The following is a 17131-nucleotide window of genomic DNA, read 5'->3' as shown; positions in this document are numbered from 1 at the left end:
ACTCTGGTCTCAGGCCCAGTCTGATTCCTAGTGCCAGACATTTCTGAAGCCCAGAAATGCCTGGCCTCTGGGTGTGAAGCAGGATGGCGAGGTCTGGGGTCCTAACTTCAGGGCTCTACCACAGATTCCAGTGCTCCTTTAGATCTCCGTTTAGATCCAATTTGCTAATAATATCGCTATCCAAACTTATGGAGTTCATACGTGATATTTTTAACTGTAAAATCCAGTTACAGCTTGTTTCATGGAAAATCAGGCATCCCTCTTCAATATTGTATGGGACACATAATTTTCATTTCAGGATTTAACTATGCAGTGCTGTTACAATGTTCAAATGCCCCAACATCCAGGCCAAAGCAACCCATCTTTTTGATATATCACCAGTTAGCTCAAAACATTCACCTCCTCCACCATTGGTTTACCATGGCTTCTGCAAACACCCTTTGTGGGAGATAATGCTTCTTTATCTACATCTTCCAAATGCAAGGCCTGCTTTACTTCAAAGAATAAAGGAGAGAAATAAACAAACTTTTGTCTCTGCATGTAGTATCATATTTTGCACAGCACCCTGGCCTAATAGTGTAATTATTAACACAAATCCTAACCTAAGTTGATCATGGGAAGGCTTTACCACATGAACTACTAGAGCTTAGAGCATCCCACCAACCCTTCCTCATAGAAAAGAAGGGTTAAAAATTACCACCTTTATAAAAGCATGCATCCAAAAAAAAGAATTTTAGAACCTTAGTAAGTTGTATCTTTTACTGAATGCCTTGCATCTGGATGAAGTCCCTGGCTCAAATTTCTGCCATCCAGAGATAGAAATTATAATACACCAATACTGAATCAGTTAAGTTGTAATTAGATGAGAACAAATCTTGTACCTTATCTCTGGCAAGGTACATGATGACATTCACACAAATATTTATTATGGTATAATATGCAGGGTAATATTTAGAATGCTTGACATTCAATTTGCCTAAATACTTTGTTAAATCAACACTCTAGAGCAGCCATTCTCAACATTTTCTTTTGGCTATGGAACCCTTGGGACTCAAAGTTTATGGGTCTCCTTCCTTGTGAAACAGTCAAGTTTAGTTCACTTCTTCTGTACTTCTTTTCCACCGACTACATAAAAATATTTTATGATTTCAATCCATGGTCCGTCCTGAAATGATCGGTGGCCCTGGGGTTGGGGGGAGGGAGAGGTGGAGCCGCGGGGGGTGGGGGGTGGGTGCGGCTCCTCTAGAGGATTTGAAGATCCTCACACACTCCAGTGTATTTTTTAAAAAACGCAGAATCTAACATTTTAAAAATGCTGAAAACATGAAAAAGAGAATCAGGATTAACATGCAAAATTGAAGACACCGTCAGATCCAGCAAAGGAACTAAATTGTTTTTTTCTCTCTCATCCAGTTGTGATAGTCTTTGTCCTGAAAAATTAACACTTTCTCCTTCCTCAGAAAGTGCCTGACTTTCTGATAGGTAGGTATGCAGAGGAGGGGAATAATTTTCTTTTGAGATTCAAGACTAGATTTTATCTTAATCACAAATTTAAATGTCTTCAAAGAACAATTCTTATTGATGAGATCACAATCAAGTTTCATTGCAGATTCCTGAATAATCAGGCACCATCCTTTGGAACCTAGCCCAGTAAATTAGACATTGTAAGATGTGGGTCCTGTTAGATTAAAACTCACTTTGCCTTCTTCTTTCTTTGGAGATTCTACCATGGCGGTTGACTCTGTCCTTTGTGACACATCGGGATTTTTTATACCATGCTTGAGCCGAATGTGCTTCTCCAGCATAAACTGTTTGGTGAATGTGCGTTTTGAATCAGGGCAAATCCTGGAAATGAAAAGACACGGACACCTAAGTTACATGCATAGTGAAAAGACTCAACCAAGCATGACCTCATCATGAGTGCATTTAACATTTTGACAGGCTCTCCTCATTAACTACCTCTTTTTTTGAAAATGTTATACAATAAAAAAACAAATAAAAGAAAAACATAATGCATACATGATGCTTTTGTAAATAATGCCCCTTACAACTCCCACCCCCTCTAAACTACCACAAAAGGAAAAGAAAAGAAAGAGGGGATTACATAACATAAAACTTTTCAGTTATTTGCCATGGTTCGGAGCAACACCATCAATGCGTGGGGAATAAAGATTAATAATTCAACCCCATACCTTCCAAATATGGGCTACCCGGTCTTTATTTATTTATTTAATTACATTTTTCACATATGCATTAAAAATATACATAAATTCTTATTCAAAATAATAAAGATTAATACATAGTGATTAAAATCTCACCCCAAGTAACATTTCAGCCCCAAATAAAGGAAAGAAAAAGAAAGGAAGAAAACATCTGTATATTATGAAAACAAAGATAAAAAATAATAAAACTATCACCAAAAGATATCTTAATTTTAAGGAGAAAGAGGATTTAGATTGTGTGTTTACAACCTAATCCCTTCAATTTCAAGATATGATTCCCAAATCTTTTGAAAAGTTTCAAATTTATTTATGTAAATTATATGTAATCTTTTCAAGTGGGATAAAACTATGTATTTCAGCATGCCATCTATCCATCCCCAAATAAACATCTGAATTCCAAGTTACTGCTATTCATTTCCTCACTACTGCTAGGGAAATCTTTATGAATTCTTCATAAACATCTTTTTGATGTTATTTTATTTCTATTTCAAGATTCGGGGGAGTAGATTTAGGACAGAGATGAAGGAAAATATTTTTTCCCTGAGAGTAGTGAATGTTTAGAATTCTCGAACCAGGGAAATGGTTGAGGCTGCCTCATTAAACATATTTAAAATTCGGTTAGATAAATTTTAACATGATAGAGTAATTAGGGGATATGGGGAGAAGGCAGGTAGGTGGAGTTAGGTCATAAATTAGATCAGCCATGATCGTATTGAATGGCGGAGCAAGCTCGATCGGCCATTTTTGGCCTACTCCTGTTCCTACTTCCTATGTATCTCAGCCTTTACTACATAAAGGACACTGTGCTGAGTGACTTCAGCTTTGTGTGTTTTTACTTTTACAGCATTAAGGGAAGATTCTTTAACTAATGAACTCCAACATTCCAGTTCACATGTTAAAACAATTTCCTAAATCTCTATTCTTCTCAACATCTGCTTTTCAACTTTCGTTTCCTTATGGAATGTTGCTTTTTGTCCAACCTCCCTTGTTGAGCACTGAATTATATTTCCTTATCCACACTGTGCCTAATTGCAATTCCTTCAAATTTCTAGTAATTTAAAGACCAAGAGGTGCCCGAGAAATACTGCGGTCTCCCCTTGGATAAGACTACCAATTTCTGTTGGAAATTTGATAAGAAGAATTCAAGGTTTTTTTTTCCCCGCAGTAAAGGAAAATATATAAGTGGAGGACTGTGTTCACAAAAGTGATGGCAGAAAAAGTCACCTGCCCATCTTTTATGACGATAATAATTGATAATGAGTTTATTATCGTGTCTACTAAAATTCTTACTTTCTGCAGCTGAACAGGTACTTGATAAAACAACTAAACAGTTACAAATAAAGAAACGAATAACAAAGGGCAGAATGGTTAGCGCAATGCTGTTACAACGCCAGCGATTGGGAGCATGGTTCGAACTCGAAACCTTTCATGTCTCCAATGAGTTTGTACATTCTTTCCATCTCTGCATGGGTTTTCTCCGGGTGCTCCAGTTTTCTCCCATCATTCAAAAACGTAGCAGGGATAATTGGGTGTAATTAAGCGGCATGAGCTGGTGGGCTGAAAGGGTCTGTTACTGTGCTGTATTTGTTAATTTAAATTTAAAATATGAATAAATATTCAGTTATCCGCATGCAAAATAGATAAAATACCAAAATGCCAATGAAGTCAATGTCCCCTTAATTCTCTTTTACTATTTGTCGTTTTAAATTATATTTAATCCAGTAAAATTGTTAATACATTGAAAGTAGGCTGAGAATTTGCTTTACACTAATTTGGTGCTAAAAAAAACTTTGTGGATCACCAAAATGCTGTTTGTGAAAATCATGTTAAAATAGAAGACTTCATCTGGGAAGTTCACATAATGCTTTGTGTATGGGTGCACATTTTACTCACTTTGAATTGAAGTAAATAAGACCATCCAGAGCTTCTAGACCACCCATTTCTAATTGGGGACATGAAGCACCCCCCTCGGTATTTTAAGTGGGGGGGGGGGGGCACAGACTGAAAACTTTTTATGTAGTCTGTAGAAGTATGGAAGCATACACAGGGAAAGTGGGCCTATAAACTCTGAGCAGAGTCCTAAGGGAGCCATAGCCAAAACAAATGGTTGAGAATAGCTGTTCTAGACTACTTGTAGCTGTGTCTAGAATTCCACAACTATTCAGCATGACAAATGTATAAGTGTCACATATTTAATTAATCATTTTAAATAAAAGGCAGTATGGTATATAACCCGATAATATATATATATCTACTTTACAGATTTAATCCATTTCCTGAATTCTGAATTTCTTTATTTTTCATGCCATTAATGCTTTATCTTATTCCCTTGAGGAAGGTGTTGTTTCTCAACTTAATTCAACTCTTATGTCATTTCTTCCAAGGTGTCCACTGGATCAATTTCTGGAACATCCTCCTGCTCGCATAAACTCACCATCATCATAACTCGTCCATGTTCTCTTTTACCTCTCCCTGCTGAAATTAACTGGCTTGCGTGTACACTTCTGATTTTATCTTCTCTTTCCTCATGAAGGCGGCAGATTTCATTCTCTGGAGTACATTAGTAAACCAGATGGGCTTCGAATCACAATTCAGTCATTTCATGGTGACCATTAGACTGATTATTTCCAGCATGCTAGCCATGTAATATTAAGTAGTGTACAACTTTAGTCATTTTCTGGCTCACATCTATCCATGGTGTCATGCACTGACAGACAGAGACCACCCACAAACTGGAAGAACAACACCTACCTCATTTTCCATCTGCAAGCCCTCCAACCAGATGTCATTAACAATGACCTCTAGATTCCGTTAGACACCCCCCCCTCCCCCCATCTACACCAATGTCTTCTTTCCTTCAGCTTTGTCTCTCTCTCTCTATCCCTTTCCAATGGTTTCCTTTCCCCAGCTCTGCATTCACAGATTCAAACTCGCCTCACACTATCAATTCTCACCTTTCCTCTCTCCTCTCCTCCCATCTATATCCAGTTAAAACCTTTTGTCTGTTGGTCTTTACTCGCCCCCCCACCCCATTCCTTCGCCCTTACCTTTTAATTGAGGAGTTGCCTGCTTTTCGGTCACACCTTAAAGAAAGGCTCAGGACTGAAACATCGGTTATTTATCCTTATCTCTGATGAATGCTGCAAAACATGCTGAGTTCCTCCTGCATTTCTGGGTTTTTACAGCACTAGTAATGACATTATTTAAAGTTTTGTGGAATCATAGAACATTATAGCACAGAAAAATCTAGTCTGTACCAAACTATTTTTCCACCTCATCCCATTGACCTGCAGCCCTCCATACCTACTCCCATCCTTGAATCTATCCAAATTTCTCTTAAATATTTAAATTAAATCTGCATTCATAACTTATGCTGGTAGTTCATTCCAAATTATTACCATACTCTGTGTGAGGAATTTATCCATAAAGTTCCCCTGAAACATTTCAGCTGTCTCCCTTAACCCACATCCTATAGTTTTTGTCTCATCTAACCTCAATGGGAAAAGCATTTTCGTATTTACCCTATGTTTACCCCTCATAATTTCCCCTCATTCTCCGATGTTCCGGGGATAAAGTCCTAATCTATTCAAACTTGTAAAAACACAATGCTGGAGAAACTCAGCAGGCCAAACAGCAAAGATAAAGACACATAACCAATGTTTTGAGCTAAAGCACTTCATCAAGGTATGAGATACTTTTGAAAGCCCTCCTTGCTGTCCACTACACCCCCAATCTTTAGGTAATTTTCAAATTAGCTGTTCTAATTTACCATATGCCAGAATATGGATTTTTAACACAAACAAAAATCCCAATGAAAATTCAAAGAAATTAAAATACTTTAGGCAAAAAAAAATCCATTTATATTTTGTATTAATCAAACTGCTCATTAAATCAGCAATCAAAACAAATGAGGTAAAAAGCTGCACAATTCAGTATCCCCATCGTAGATTTTGAGAGTTGGCAAATCCATTTGAGCCATACTTTGAGGGAAATTATTAATCTCAAAAGTAGAGTAATTTTGCATGTAATATGCACTGAGTTATAAATTGTGGCCAAAGCAAAATCTCCAGGCCAATTTTAATTCTTACCATGACATCAGTTAGTGCTGGCCTTGGAATGACATGGTTCATACAAGGATAAAACAGTCAAAGAACACACAAGATTTTCCTTAAAGTATATACAGTAAAACCTCGTTAGAAAGTGGTAGTTGGGGTCCAAGATTTCATACTGCATTACAGCCAAGATGCATAGATGTGCCCACAGATAATCAAACCCAAATATTACCAGTTTTCAAAGGATCTGCTATCTATAACTAACAATTTCAATGAAAGAAAGAAAACACATTCTTTTAATATTGGGATTCTGAATTTTAATCAACTTATTTTACAGAAATTTATAAAGTTTAGACACTTTCAGGTGGCCAGAATACCCGAATGTAAAGCCCCATTGCCGACAGCCACCCTCCCCAGTGCAGGACTACGGGGCTGGAGCAGCCGGCGTGGGACTATGGGGTTGGAGCAGCAGGCACAGGACGTCAGCAGCCCGAAGTCCCGCACCGGCCACCCCAGCCCTGACATCCCGCGCCGGGGTCTGTCAGGCAGCGGTGAGGGGGGCTGTCAGGCAGCTGCCACTGCCTCGACTCTGGAGCTGGTGTTTGCTCCGCGGCACCTCTCCCCCCTGTGGGGAAGAACACCGCCTTCAGCGCTGCCACCTGAACATCCCTTGCAGACACCCGCAGCCAGTTTCGGAGCCACATTCTCCAGGTGATTCCACCAGAAAGCAGCTTTTGGGGTCCACAGACACCCGCGTTATAAGCGAATCCGTGGATTAACGAATCGCGTTCTAACGTGGTTTCAGTGTAGTTATTGCATCGTGTCCAATTTTGAAATATATCCTCTTATTGCAAATCAGGATGATGCCATGGAATTTATCAAGTCCAAACCCACTCCCCACCAGAGTATTTCCCTTAGTCCTTTATTTCCCTTCAGTCCTGCCACTTTTGTCAAATCTATAAGAAATAGGAACAGAATTAGGCCATTTGGCTTATCGAGTCTGCCCTAGTATTTTATTATGGATAATTTTCTATCCTTTCAACAAAATTCTCTTGCCTTCTCCCCATAACCATTGATTCCCTTCAAAAACACAACACAAACTCTTTCTTAAATGTACTCAATCTCTTGGTAAAGAAACTCCTCCTCATCTCAGTTATGAAGGGACATTTTTTGTATAAGGTGGAGCAACTATGAGAGGCCAAATGATGTACACTTTTAGAACATTTTTGTATGTGCCCACTGGTCCCAGACTCCTCCACCATGGGAAACATCCTTCCCTTGTCCATTCTATCCAGGCCATTGTATTTGATGTTTCAATGAGATCCTACTTATTCCTCTAAATCACAAAAGGGTAATTTACAGTACCAAATTAACCTACCTGAATATGTTTGGTATATTACATTGCCGCTTATGTAAGACGCTGCTTCAAGAAGGCAGGCAACACCATAAAGGATACCCATCACCCTGGTCACAATCTCTTCTCATTGCTACCCTCAGGCAGAAGATGCAGAGGCCTGAAAACCAGCACCTCTAGGTTAATTTTACTTTAATTTAATTTTATTTTAAAATTTAGATGTACAGCACGGTAACAAACCATTTCGGCCCACGGGTCCGTGTCATCCAAGTTACACCCCATTATCCTATCCCCCTCCGGTACATTTTGAATGGTGGAAGGAAACCAAAACCCTGAGATAAAACCCACGCAGACACAGGGAGAACATACAAACTCCTTATAGACAGCGTGGGATTCGAACCCTAGTCCAGTCCCAATAACTGGCGTTGCGCTAACAAGTTCAGGTTCCAGAGGAGTTTCTTTCCAACAGCTATCAGACTCTTGCACTTCTTCTTGCTACACTCCATAAGCACAGAAGGACTATCTACACTATTGCAAGTCACTTTACTGTGAATATTTATTTTCTATTTTCTGCATTTAGTGACTCTTCAAATGTAATTAAATTAGTTTACTATTAATTTTTCTTAAAGGGAACACTTCAGCTGCTGCAAGAATATCAGTGCATATTTACATTGTGCAATCTTTATGACACTAAACTCATCAGCATCATGAAGGGGAAAAACTGAGATCTGTGTGGCAACCAATGATATCAAAAGGAGGACATGTAAATTCCACATAGACAGAATCAGGATCAAACTAATTAGAGAGAGCTGCAGTGACACCATGCCACCCACTATTTCAAAAAGGATGCTGAGACCACGTAGAAGTCATGACTTGAGATCTCACTAGAATAGGTGTAAAAATTAATATTTATAAGAAATCATAGAGGGTTTCAAGATATTAAGAGGATTTGCTATGAATAATAGAGAAATTATGCAGTGAATGGCCAATGAGAAGAATAAATATGCTTTTGTTACATGCAGAAAGAGGAGCAAGGGTCTCGAGAGAGAGCTGTGAGTGTATTTAAAAAGGGAGCAGAAGGGTTAAACAGAACAGTGATTGGTGGGAGGAATAACAATTAAGGGCAGCTCAAGAGAAGCAGCCAGTGTGTGAATGGCTCAGGGTCGGAGTGGGACTTAGAGGCTTTGGCTCACAAGGATTCGGGGAGCAGAGAACAAGCTTGATTTCAGCAAGTCCAGATAATATTTTTGAATTTAAATTAGGAAGAGTTAATAGAGACAGCAGCTAGGGCAGTAGAATGCTTGGACTGCACGTTGTGGTAAATGTGGGAAAGCACAATTGTCCTTGATGACTACACCTGCAAGAAGTGTATTCAGCTGGAGCTCCTGGGAGCCCAAGTTAGGGAGCTGGAGCTGAATGAACTCCAGATCATTTGGGAGGCAGAAGCAATGATAGAGAGGATCTTCAGGGAGACAGTGCAGTCACCCCCAAAATTCAAGAGGCAGGTATCTGGGTGATTGTTAGGAGAGGGAAGGGAATAAGCATACAGTGCAGAGCACTCCTTGGCTATTGCCCTCAACAATGTGTATTGTTTTGGATACGGTTGGGAGGGAACAAGTTATGGTGGTCATATCTCTGGCACAGAGGCTGACCCCTTGGCTCAGAAGGAAAGGGGGAGATGAGGAGAGCTATGGTGATTGGGGATTCATTGGTTAGGTGCATGGATAGGAGTTTCTGTGAACAATATCAAAGGTCCAGGATGGTATGTTGCCTCCCAGGTGCCAGGGTCAGGGATGCCTCTGTTCAAGTTCACAGCATTCTGGAGGGGGAGGGGGAGAAGCCAGATGTCATGGTCCACGTGGGGACCAATGACATAAATTGGAGTAGTGATCTTGACCTAAAGGGAGAATATAGAGAGTTAGGTAAGAAGTTTAAAAAGCAGGACCTCAAGGGTAATAATCTTGGGATTGCTGGCTGTGCCACACACCAGAGAGGGTAGGTATAGGAAGATGTGGTGGATGAATGCGTGGCTGGAGCAGGAGGGTTTGTGGATCGTTGGAATCTCTTCTGGGGAAGGTCTGATTTGTACAAAAAGAAGAGGCTGCACCTGAACTGGAAAGGGACCAATATCCTGGTGGGCAGGTTTGCTAGAGCTGTTGGTGAGGATTTAAACTAGTTTGACAGGGGGTTGTGGGAACCAGAATCTGAGTGCAGAGAATAGGGTAGAATGTCAAAAACATGATGCTATGTGCTCTGTATTTGTGAGGAAGGGCAGGCAGGGGACAAATCATAAATGTAGCCAGTTAGAGAGTTTGAAATGTGTCTATTTTAATGCTAGGAGTATTAGGAATAAAATGAATGAACTTAGAGCATGGATCAGTGTGTGGAACTATGTTACAGAGACTTGGCTGGAGGAAGGCCAGGATTGGATGATGCAGGTGCTGGTGTTTAGGTGTTCTAACAGGTGTTTAGGTGTTCTAACAGGAATAGGATGGGAGGCAAGAGAGTGGGGTGGGGGGGAGAATAGCATTACTGGTCAGGGATAGCATCATGCTTATAGAAAGGGAGGGGGCTGTAGAGAGTGTCCACTCAGTCGGTGTGGGTGAAAGTCAGAAACAGGAAGGGAGCAATCACTGTAATAGACCCCCAAATAGCCCTTGGGACACTGAGGAGCAGATAAGCAGACAGATTTTGGAATGGTGCTAATATGCTAACATACTAACGTTATCATGAAGAAAGCACATCAGCGCCTCTACTTCCTCAGGAATTTGTGGATGCTCAGTATGACATTGGAAACTTCAGCAAACGTCTAGAGATGTGTAGTCGTAAGTATGCTGACCGGTTGCATCACAACCAATGCCTCTGAGCTGAAAGCCCTGCAAAAGGTAGTGGACATTCCCCCCCCCCACCATGAGAAAATCTACATGGAGCACTGCAGTCAGAGAGCAGCAGCAATCATCAAGGATGCACACCACCCAGGACATTTTCTGTTCTCGCTGCTGCCATCAGGAAAGAGGTATAGGTGCCACAAGACCCATACCGCTAGGTTCAGGTATAATTGCTACCCCTTTCTTTGCAAATTATTTATTATTGAATATTTATTTTCTGTAATGCAAAATTTGTTCACAAACTTTTGTTTACATTTCACTCTTTTGTTTACATATCTTTTTTGAGTATAGTTGTTTACACTATTGATCAGTAGAAATTCTGCCTGGCTTGCAGGAAAAAGAATCTCAGGGCTGTATGTGATGTCATGTCTGTACTCTTGACAATAAATCTGATAATTGAAGTTTTCTTAGCTTCTTTGGTAGAGAATTCTGAGGAATCACTGACCACTGGTGAAGAAATTATAAAACATTGAAGGAAAAAAATGTGGAAAATAAAAGAAGTAAAAGCAGAGGAGAAAAGAGAAAATAATTTCATAAACAGATCATGTTCTCTTCATACCACATTTCTAGGACAGTGGGGAATAAAAATAATGGATACAAAGAGAGTTTTAAAAAATAAAGCCATAATGTAATAGAGGTAAGCATCCTCTAAATATCTCTGGATATAAATTTATAACTAGAGAGAAAGTTAGTGTTGTTAAAAGGTTGTGTGAAATTGCTGATTTGTGCTGAAAATATGGGGAATGTGTGAAATTTGAAAGATGCTGTGGTTATAGTTTAAAATACAGATGTGCTGGAGAAATCAGCACAAGACAGCAGCATTCCTTATGTAGCAAAGACACATTCCCAATTTTTCAGGCCTGAGCCCTTCATCAAGGCATGAGCAAAAAGAAAGATGGTGGGAGGGGCAGGAGAAAAGCATGTCCACGGGTGAGGTCATACGTGGGAGGACAGAAGAGAAAAATGCTGGGAAGTGATAGTGGGAGGGGATAACTCTCTGAATGGAGAAAGAAGGGGGTGGGGGCCAAACGGAACTTATGAGTAAAGCTACTTTCCCTCATGTCACTTCAAGTTGTATCTGTCTCTTTTGGAATTTTATTTCAAACTGTATTATCTTATGTCTCCAAGACATTCCCTTAATTGCATAGGCCTGTTTCTTTCCGGTGAACACCAGTAATTTCAAAGAGAGCTACTGGCATTTCTTGTGGTAATTGTCAGTAAATATCAGGACTCCTGTGGTGGAGCTGGATTTTATTGACATAGATAACTATATCAAATGTGAACCAGGAATATTGAGTTGGAAAGAAAGGGAGCAGTATAGATTTACTAACACTGTTGCCAGAGTCACTAAAGAAAACAAAGATGATAAGGAAGTTACGTCCAGGCGGCTAGTTATTTCTTCAGTTTGAATAATTTTAAAAGATTGTTCAAGTGCTATTAATTATCTTACTTTTCTATTCAGTTTTTCCTGAATCTGTAGCCAGAAATAATATTCTCACAGTCCTGTTCAATCTAAAATTCTTCTCTGTTACTACTATTACTTTATTTCCCTTATCAATACAAAGTCTGTGTCCTTTGTCCAGTAATTGTATTCTCAATACTTTGTACACACACACATTTCTTTCTAACTTTTAACTTCTATCTGTTTGCTATCCTCCCCTATTGTTTATTTTTCTTCCAAGCCATATTAGCTCACAAGTAGAACTTCATTAGGACTGTTTACATAACATTTTATTGGCTACTTGTCCATGAGATGTATATGCATTAAAACATTCCAGGTTATCTATTACTCCTTGAGATGGGTTTGATATCTTCAGGGCCAGATTACCGTAGTAGCGAGAGTAGCAAATACGACGGACCTGTAATTTCAAGAGCCCCACCCCCGTGTTATGTACTATGAATTATGAGAAACATATTTGTTTTCACTTTTGTGCAACAGCTATGAGATGCCACACTAACAGTCTGTATTAATAGCCCTGATTAAAGGTGACAATTGGCTAAAATTGCTAACCTTAAATTTAACGAGGCTTACCCCAGCAACTCGCAACGATGGCTCAATGCAGGAGCAATGACCATCTTGGTTACCCATAATCCACCATGCAGCTGGAACCAGTCTGCCAGTGTCAGCACCAGGGAAATGCAGAGCGGTTCCAGCTGCATGGCAGATTATGGGTAACCAAGACAGCCATTGATTCCACATGCTGCCGCCGCCACCACCGTAAGTTTTGTTTCAAGATAATGTGTAAGTAGATTTTAACAGGGGAGGGGAGGGGTGGGAAGGGGAGTAATTTCAGTGCAAGTGCTTCCCCCACCACACATGCACCACCAGCACAATTTAGGGCCACTTTAAAATATTTGCTAAAGGCCCCACAATACCTTAATCTGGCACTGGATATTCTGGTAAATAATGATGACGGTAATGATTTAAAAATGAACAGAGCAATCATGATTATTGATGGATGTTATTAAAGTATTAATTACTTCTGGATAATAAAACTCAATTCCTTGATTTCTCTCAGGTGAACACATCAAAACAGCAAGTAACAGAGGAAAACTAAAACACAGCACAAAATGGGAGCTGAAAATGATACTGTTGTAATTGGAGAATGCCTTAGTAAATCATTAACCAATAGCTTGGTAGAATTTGTACTCTGTCCCAAATAAAACGTGTTTTATGTAATCAGACCACCTATCCAATGAGCTGAAACCTTCATACATGTTTTCAGTGGGTATTTCCCTCTAAACTAAGACAACAATGCCAACCAAGTCCTAGAAATTTCATAGATTCCATCTAATGCAAAATAGGTTGGTATTAACAATAAAGATACATTATAGGAATGATATAATATTTAAAGAAGATAATACATTCCCTAACAAACACGTTCCCAAACTTCAGGATCGGGGCCTCAGCAAATGGATCCTTGTCTTCCTGTCTAACAGACTGCAATTAATGAAGATGGCTAACAACATCTCCTCGACAGTCACACTGAACACTCATGTTCCTCAAGGAATACTCAGCCCCTTACTATATTCCTTTTGCATCCAAGACTGTACAGCTATTATCACTCCAACTTCTTCAAATTAAGATCATAAGACAGAGGAGCAGAGGGGATCTTATAGAAACATATAAAATTATGAAAACATAGATAAGGTAGAGGTAGGCAAGTTGTTTCCATTGGTAGGGGAGACCAGAACTACGGGACATAGCCTTAAGGTTCAGGATAGTAGATTTAGGACAGAGATGAAGAGGAACTATTTTTCCCAGAGGGTGGTGAATCTATGGAATTTGCTGCTCATTGAAGCAGCGGAGACTACCTCAGTAAAATATTTAAGACAAGGTTGGATAGATTTTTACATATTTAGGGGATTAAAGGATATGGGGGAAAGGCATGTTGGTAGAGATGAGCCCACCATCAGATCAGCCATGATCTCATTGAATGCCGGAGCAGGCTTGACGGGCCGGATGGCCTACTTCTATTCCTATTTCTTATGTTCTTATGAACGACCACATTAAAATTCTCTGGAAGATATTTATTGATAAATGATCACAGGCGCATATGGGCACTACAATTTCACTCTTTCCCGGATCTTCACCATCCCCCATCCCTCTAAATAGTCCCAACTTTGACCCTTTATCTCTTTTTGAAATTCTGTAGCATAAAACTGTCTTTGAACTCTCATCACTACATCTGGATCAATGTACCAAGCTCTCCAGAGTTGCTCTTGATTTACTTAATGTGGAATGAAGAGGCGCTAAGGGTAATGCACTCTCTACTGGCCTTTCACTAGAGGAATTTCTTCTCTGCAGTCACTGCAATCACCTCTTTGAGAAAGAGTGAAGAATTCATCATTCTGCTTAGCCATTATTTTTCTCGTTCTCTTTCCCATTTAACTTCATTCCAGTTGCTTTTCTATCATGAAAGTATAATCTTTTCTCAAACAAGAAGAAATCAATTTATAATTGGCGCATCTATTTTAACAGCGTGCCACTTTAATGCTGCACTCACCAGCACGTGTATTCTTTCCGGATACCTTTGTGCTTGATCCGATTATGTCGACACAGACTGTGTGAGGAGCTAAAGGATTTCTCACATTGACGACATGGATACTTCTTCATTTGCTGTAAACAAAATATCACACCGTCATAACCATCACAAGTGATGTTGTTTTGAAGTCAGAACCTAAACCCACCCTTCTGAGTAATACACTAAAAGGACCATGTAAGAATTCAATACAACAAGCGAACATTACAATGAAGCTGATTGAAAAATAACTACATCCTTGACAATAGCAAAATGGATACAGAAATAATTTGCCCAGAGAAGGTTTGGATACAGAATTGGCTTGCCCAGAGAAGGCAGAGGATGATTGCAAATGGTTCGTATTTCTGCAGTGACCAGTGGTATTCTGCAGAGATCTGTTCTGGGACCCCCATCCTCCTCTTTGTGATTTTTATGAATGACCTGGATGAAGAAGTGAAAGGGTTAGTGTGTTTGTGGATAGCATGAAGGTTGGTAGTGTTGTGGATAGTCTGGAAGGTCATCAGGGGTATAGAGGGGCTTTTTTCTTTTCAGGAATCTTTGCACATTAATTTTTTGAATATTTTATTTATTTCCATACATTTATTCATGTCAAAGTACAAAATATATAATGTAATCATGTCAATCTACTATACATGATGGTTTTATAAGACCACCAAAAGGAAAAGAAAATATAAAATAAAACTCCACCAACCCCTCCCTAAATAATAACCCCAATAGAGAGACAGAAAAGAAAGAAAGAAGAAAATGAAAAATAAAAGAGAGAAAAAAAAGTAAACCTGATTGTCTTCCACTGGATTCTAACCTTATTCAATTTTATTTATTTACTTATGCCAAAAAGTTAACACAGTTTCAGGAAACCATTTATAAATTTATACCTACAATATGTAAATTTTGGCACCAAATATTCAAGAGGTATACAGCTATGAATTTCCGCATGCTATCTTTCAAGACCTAAATGAGATTCCAATTTCCTTGTCTCTACTATACATTTTCTTGCAACTGCTAATGCAAATTTACAAATTCTTTTACATATAAATTCAATTTTAATTTTGGTCTTATCCCTGAAATATCACCCAGTAAAAATAACATTGGATCCTGTGGAAATTTAACTCCTGTGACTTGATCCAAAAAAAAGTTCCTAGTACAGAGGACATTGATAGGATGCAGGCCTAAGTTGGGAAGTGGCAGATGGAGTTTAATCCAAAAAAGGGTGAAGTGGTTCATTTCGTGAGGTCAAATTTGAAAGAAGAACGCAATGTTATTGGGAGGACTCTGAGCAGTGTGGATGAACAGAGATCTCAGGGTCCACATCCATAGGACACTCAAAGCTGCTGAACAGGTTGATAATATTGAGAAAGCGTATGGTACGTTGCCTTCATTAATGGTGGGATCGAGTTAGTTCAAGAGCCATGAGTCAATGTGGCAGCTATACAAGACTTCGATTAGCCTCCACTTGAAATATTGTGTTCAGTTCTTGTCACCTCATAATAGGAAGAATGTGGATTGACCTGGATTGGAGGGCATGCAGTATAAGGATAAGTTGAGTGAACTTTGTCTCTTCTCCTTGGGTGTACAAGATTAAGAGAGGCATGGATGGCCAGAGGATTTTTCCCAGGTCATAGTTTTAAGTTGCTTTGGACTAAGTACAAGGGGGATGCAAGAGATAAGTTTTCCATGCAGGACGTGGAAAATTTACCACATGGAATGCGCTGCTGGCAACGGTGTTGGAGGCAGGTACAAAAGGATCATTTAAGAGACTATTAGATAGGTCCGTGGTACTGAGAAAAATGGAAGGTTGTGCAGTAGGGAAATTCTAGACAGTTGTTAGAATAGGTTACTAGGTCAGCACAACACTATGGGCTGAAAGGCATGTAGTGTGCTGTAGATTTCTATGTTCTTAACAATTTCACTGATTTAAAACACATCAATGGATTCTCATTTATTCACTTTCACCACAGGTATAAAAGATGTCTACACTGAAGTTATTACAAACTCTTTGGATCAGTTAGACTATTTTTTTTTTTAACATTTTTTACTCACCCAAAAACTGTTTATTTTCAGATTTGTTCCAATGCTACATTAAATTCCTTGAATAAAGGTGTTGTGTAACAATAAGATCTTGATTATGCCACTTATAGCCTAAATGAATTGTTCCTCTGGGCAAAGCCTTTTTATAAACTTTGATAAACCCAAAGAGTTTAGGAAAGCACATTACATTTTAAACAGGAGTCTATTGATAACTTCAAATTACACAGTAATTCATAAAGTTCAAGACGTATAAAGGCCCTGACATTTTCTGTCTTATATTTTATCCAGTAGGATATGACCGAATTCAGGCCATAAATCTCTTTTGGAGGCTCACTGAACCTACAAATCTTCACAACAGACTTTTAAAAATAACTTTTTAAAAATCTGTCAAGAAATATTAAACAAATGTGATTATCTTCTAGAGTAGACTTTGAAAAATCTACTTCTTTTCAATGAAACTGCAAGGAATAAAATGCTACACAAAACAATTCTGTTAGAAACAATGCTTTACAACATGTTCCCAGTTTTCAAGCTGAAACACAGA

General features: G+C 39.1%; 1 protein-coding gene and 1 long non-coding RNA gene across 6 annotated transcripts in view; one reads left to right on the top strand and one right to left on the bottom strand.

The window, feature by feature from the left end:
- Nucleotides 1–17131, bottom strand: part of znf532 (zinc finger protein 532) — a 163220-nt gene that overhangs the window by 4490 nt on the left and 141599 nt on the right. For 4 of the 5 annotated variants that reach the window (XM_069924021.1, XM_069924022.1, XM_069924023.1 and 1 more), the window contains 2 exons: nucleotides 14524–14636; nucleotides 1698–1845 (listed from right to left, as the gene is read on the bottom strand). In XM_069924021.1, coding sequence (XP_069780122.1) covers nucleotides 1698–1845; nucleotides 14524–14636 — 261 coding nt within the window. Of the gene's footprint in view, nucleotides 1–1697; nucleotides 1846–14523; nucleotides 14637–17131 lie in introns of those variants that run through there. The other variant, XM_069924025.1, reaches the window with a different exon arrangement.
- Nucleotides 12637–13199, top strand: LOC138757153 (uncharacterized). Its single transcript, XR_011353379.1, has 2 exons — nucleotides 12637–12734; nucleotides 13036–13199. It is a non-coding gene; the product is annotated as an uncharacterized lncRNA (long non-coding RNA).

This window comes from Narcine bancroftii, chromosome 3, assembly GCF_036971445.1.
Source record: "Narcine bancroftii isolate sNarBan1 chromosome 3, sNarBan1.hap1, whole genome shotgun sequence".
In the NCBI taxonomy this organism is placed as follows: domain Eukaryota; kingdom Metazoa; phylum Chordata; class Chondrichthyes; order Torpediniformes; family Narcinidae; genus Narcine; species Narcine bancroftii.
Note: the sequence above shows the minus strand (reverse complement) of the source record. Positions and strands in the feature narration are given on the sequence as shown.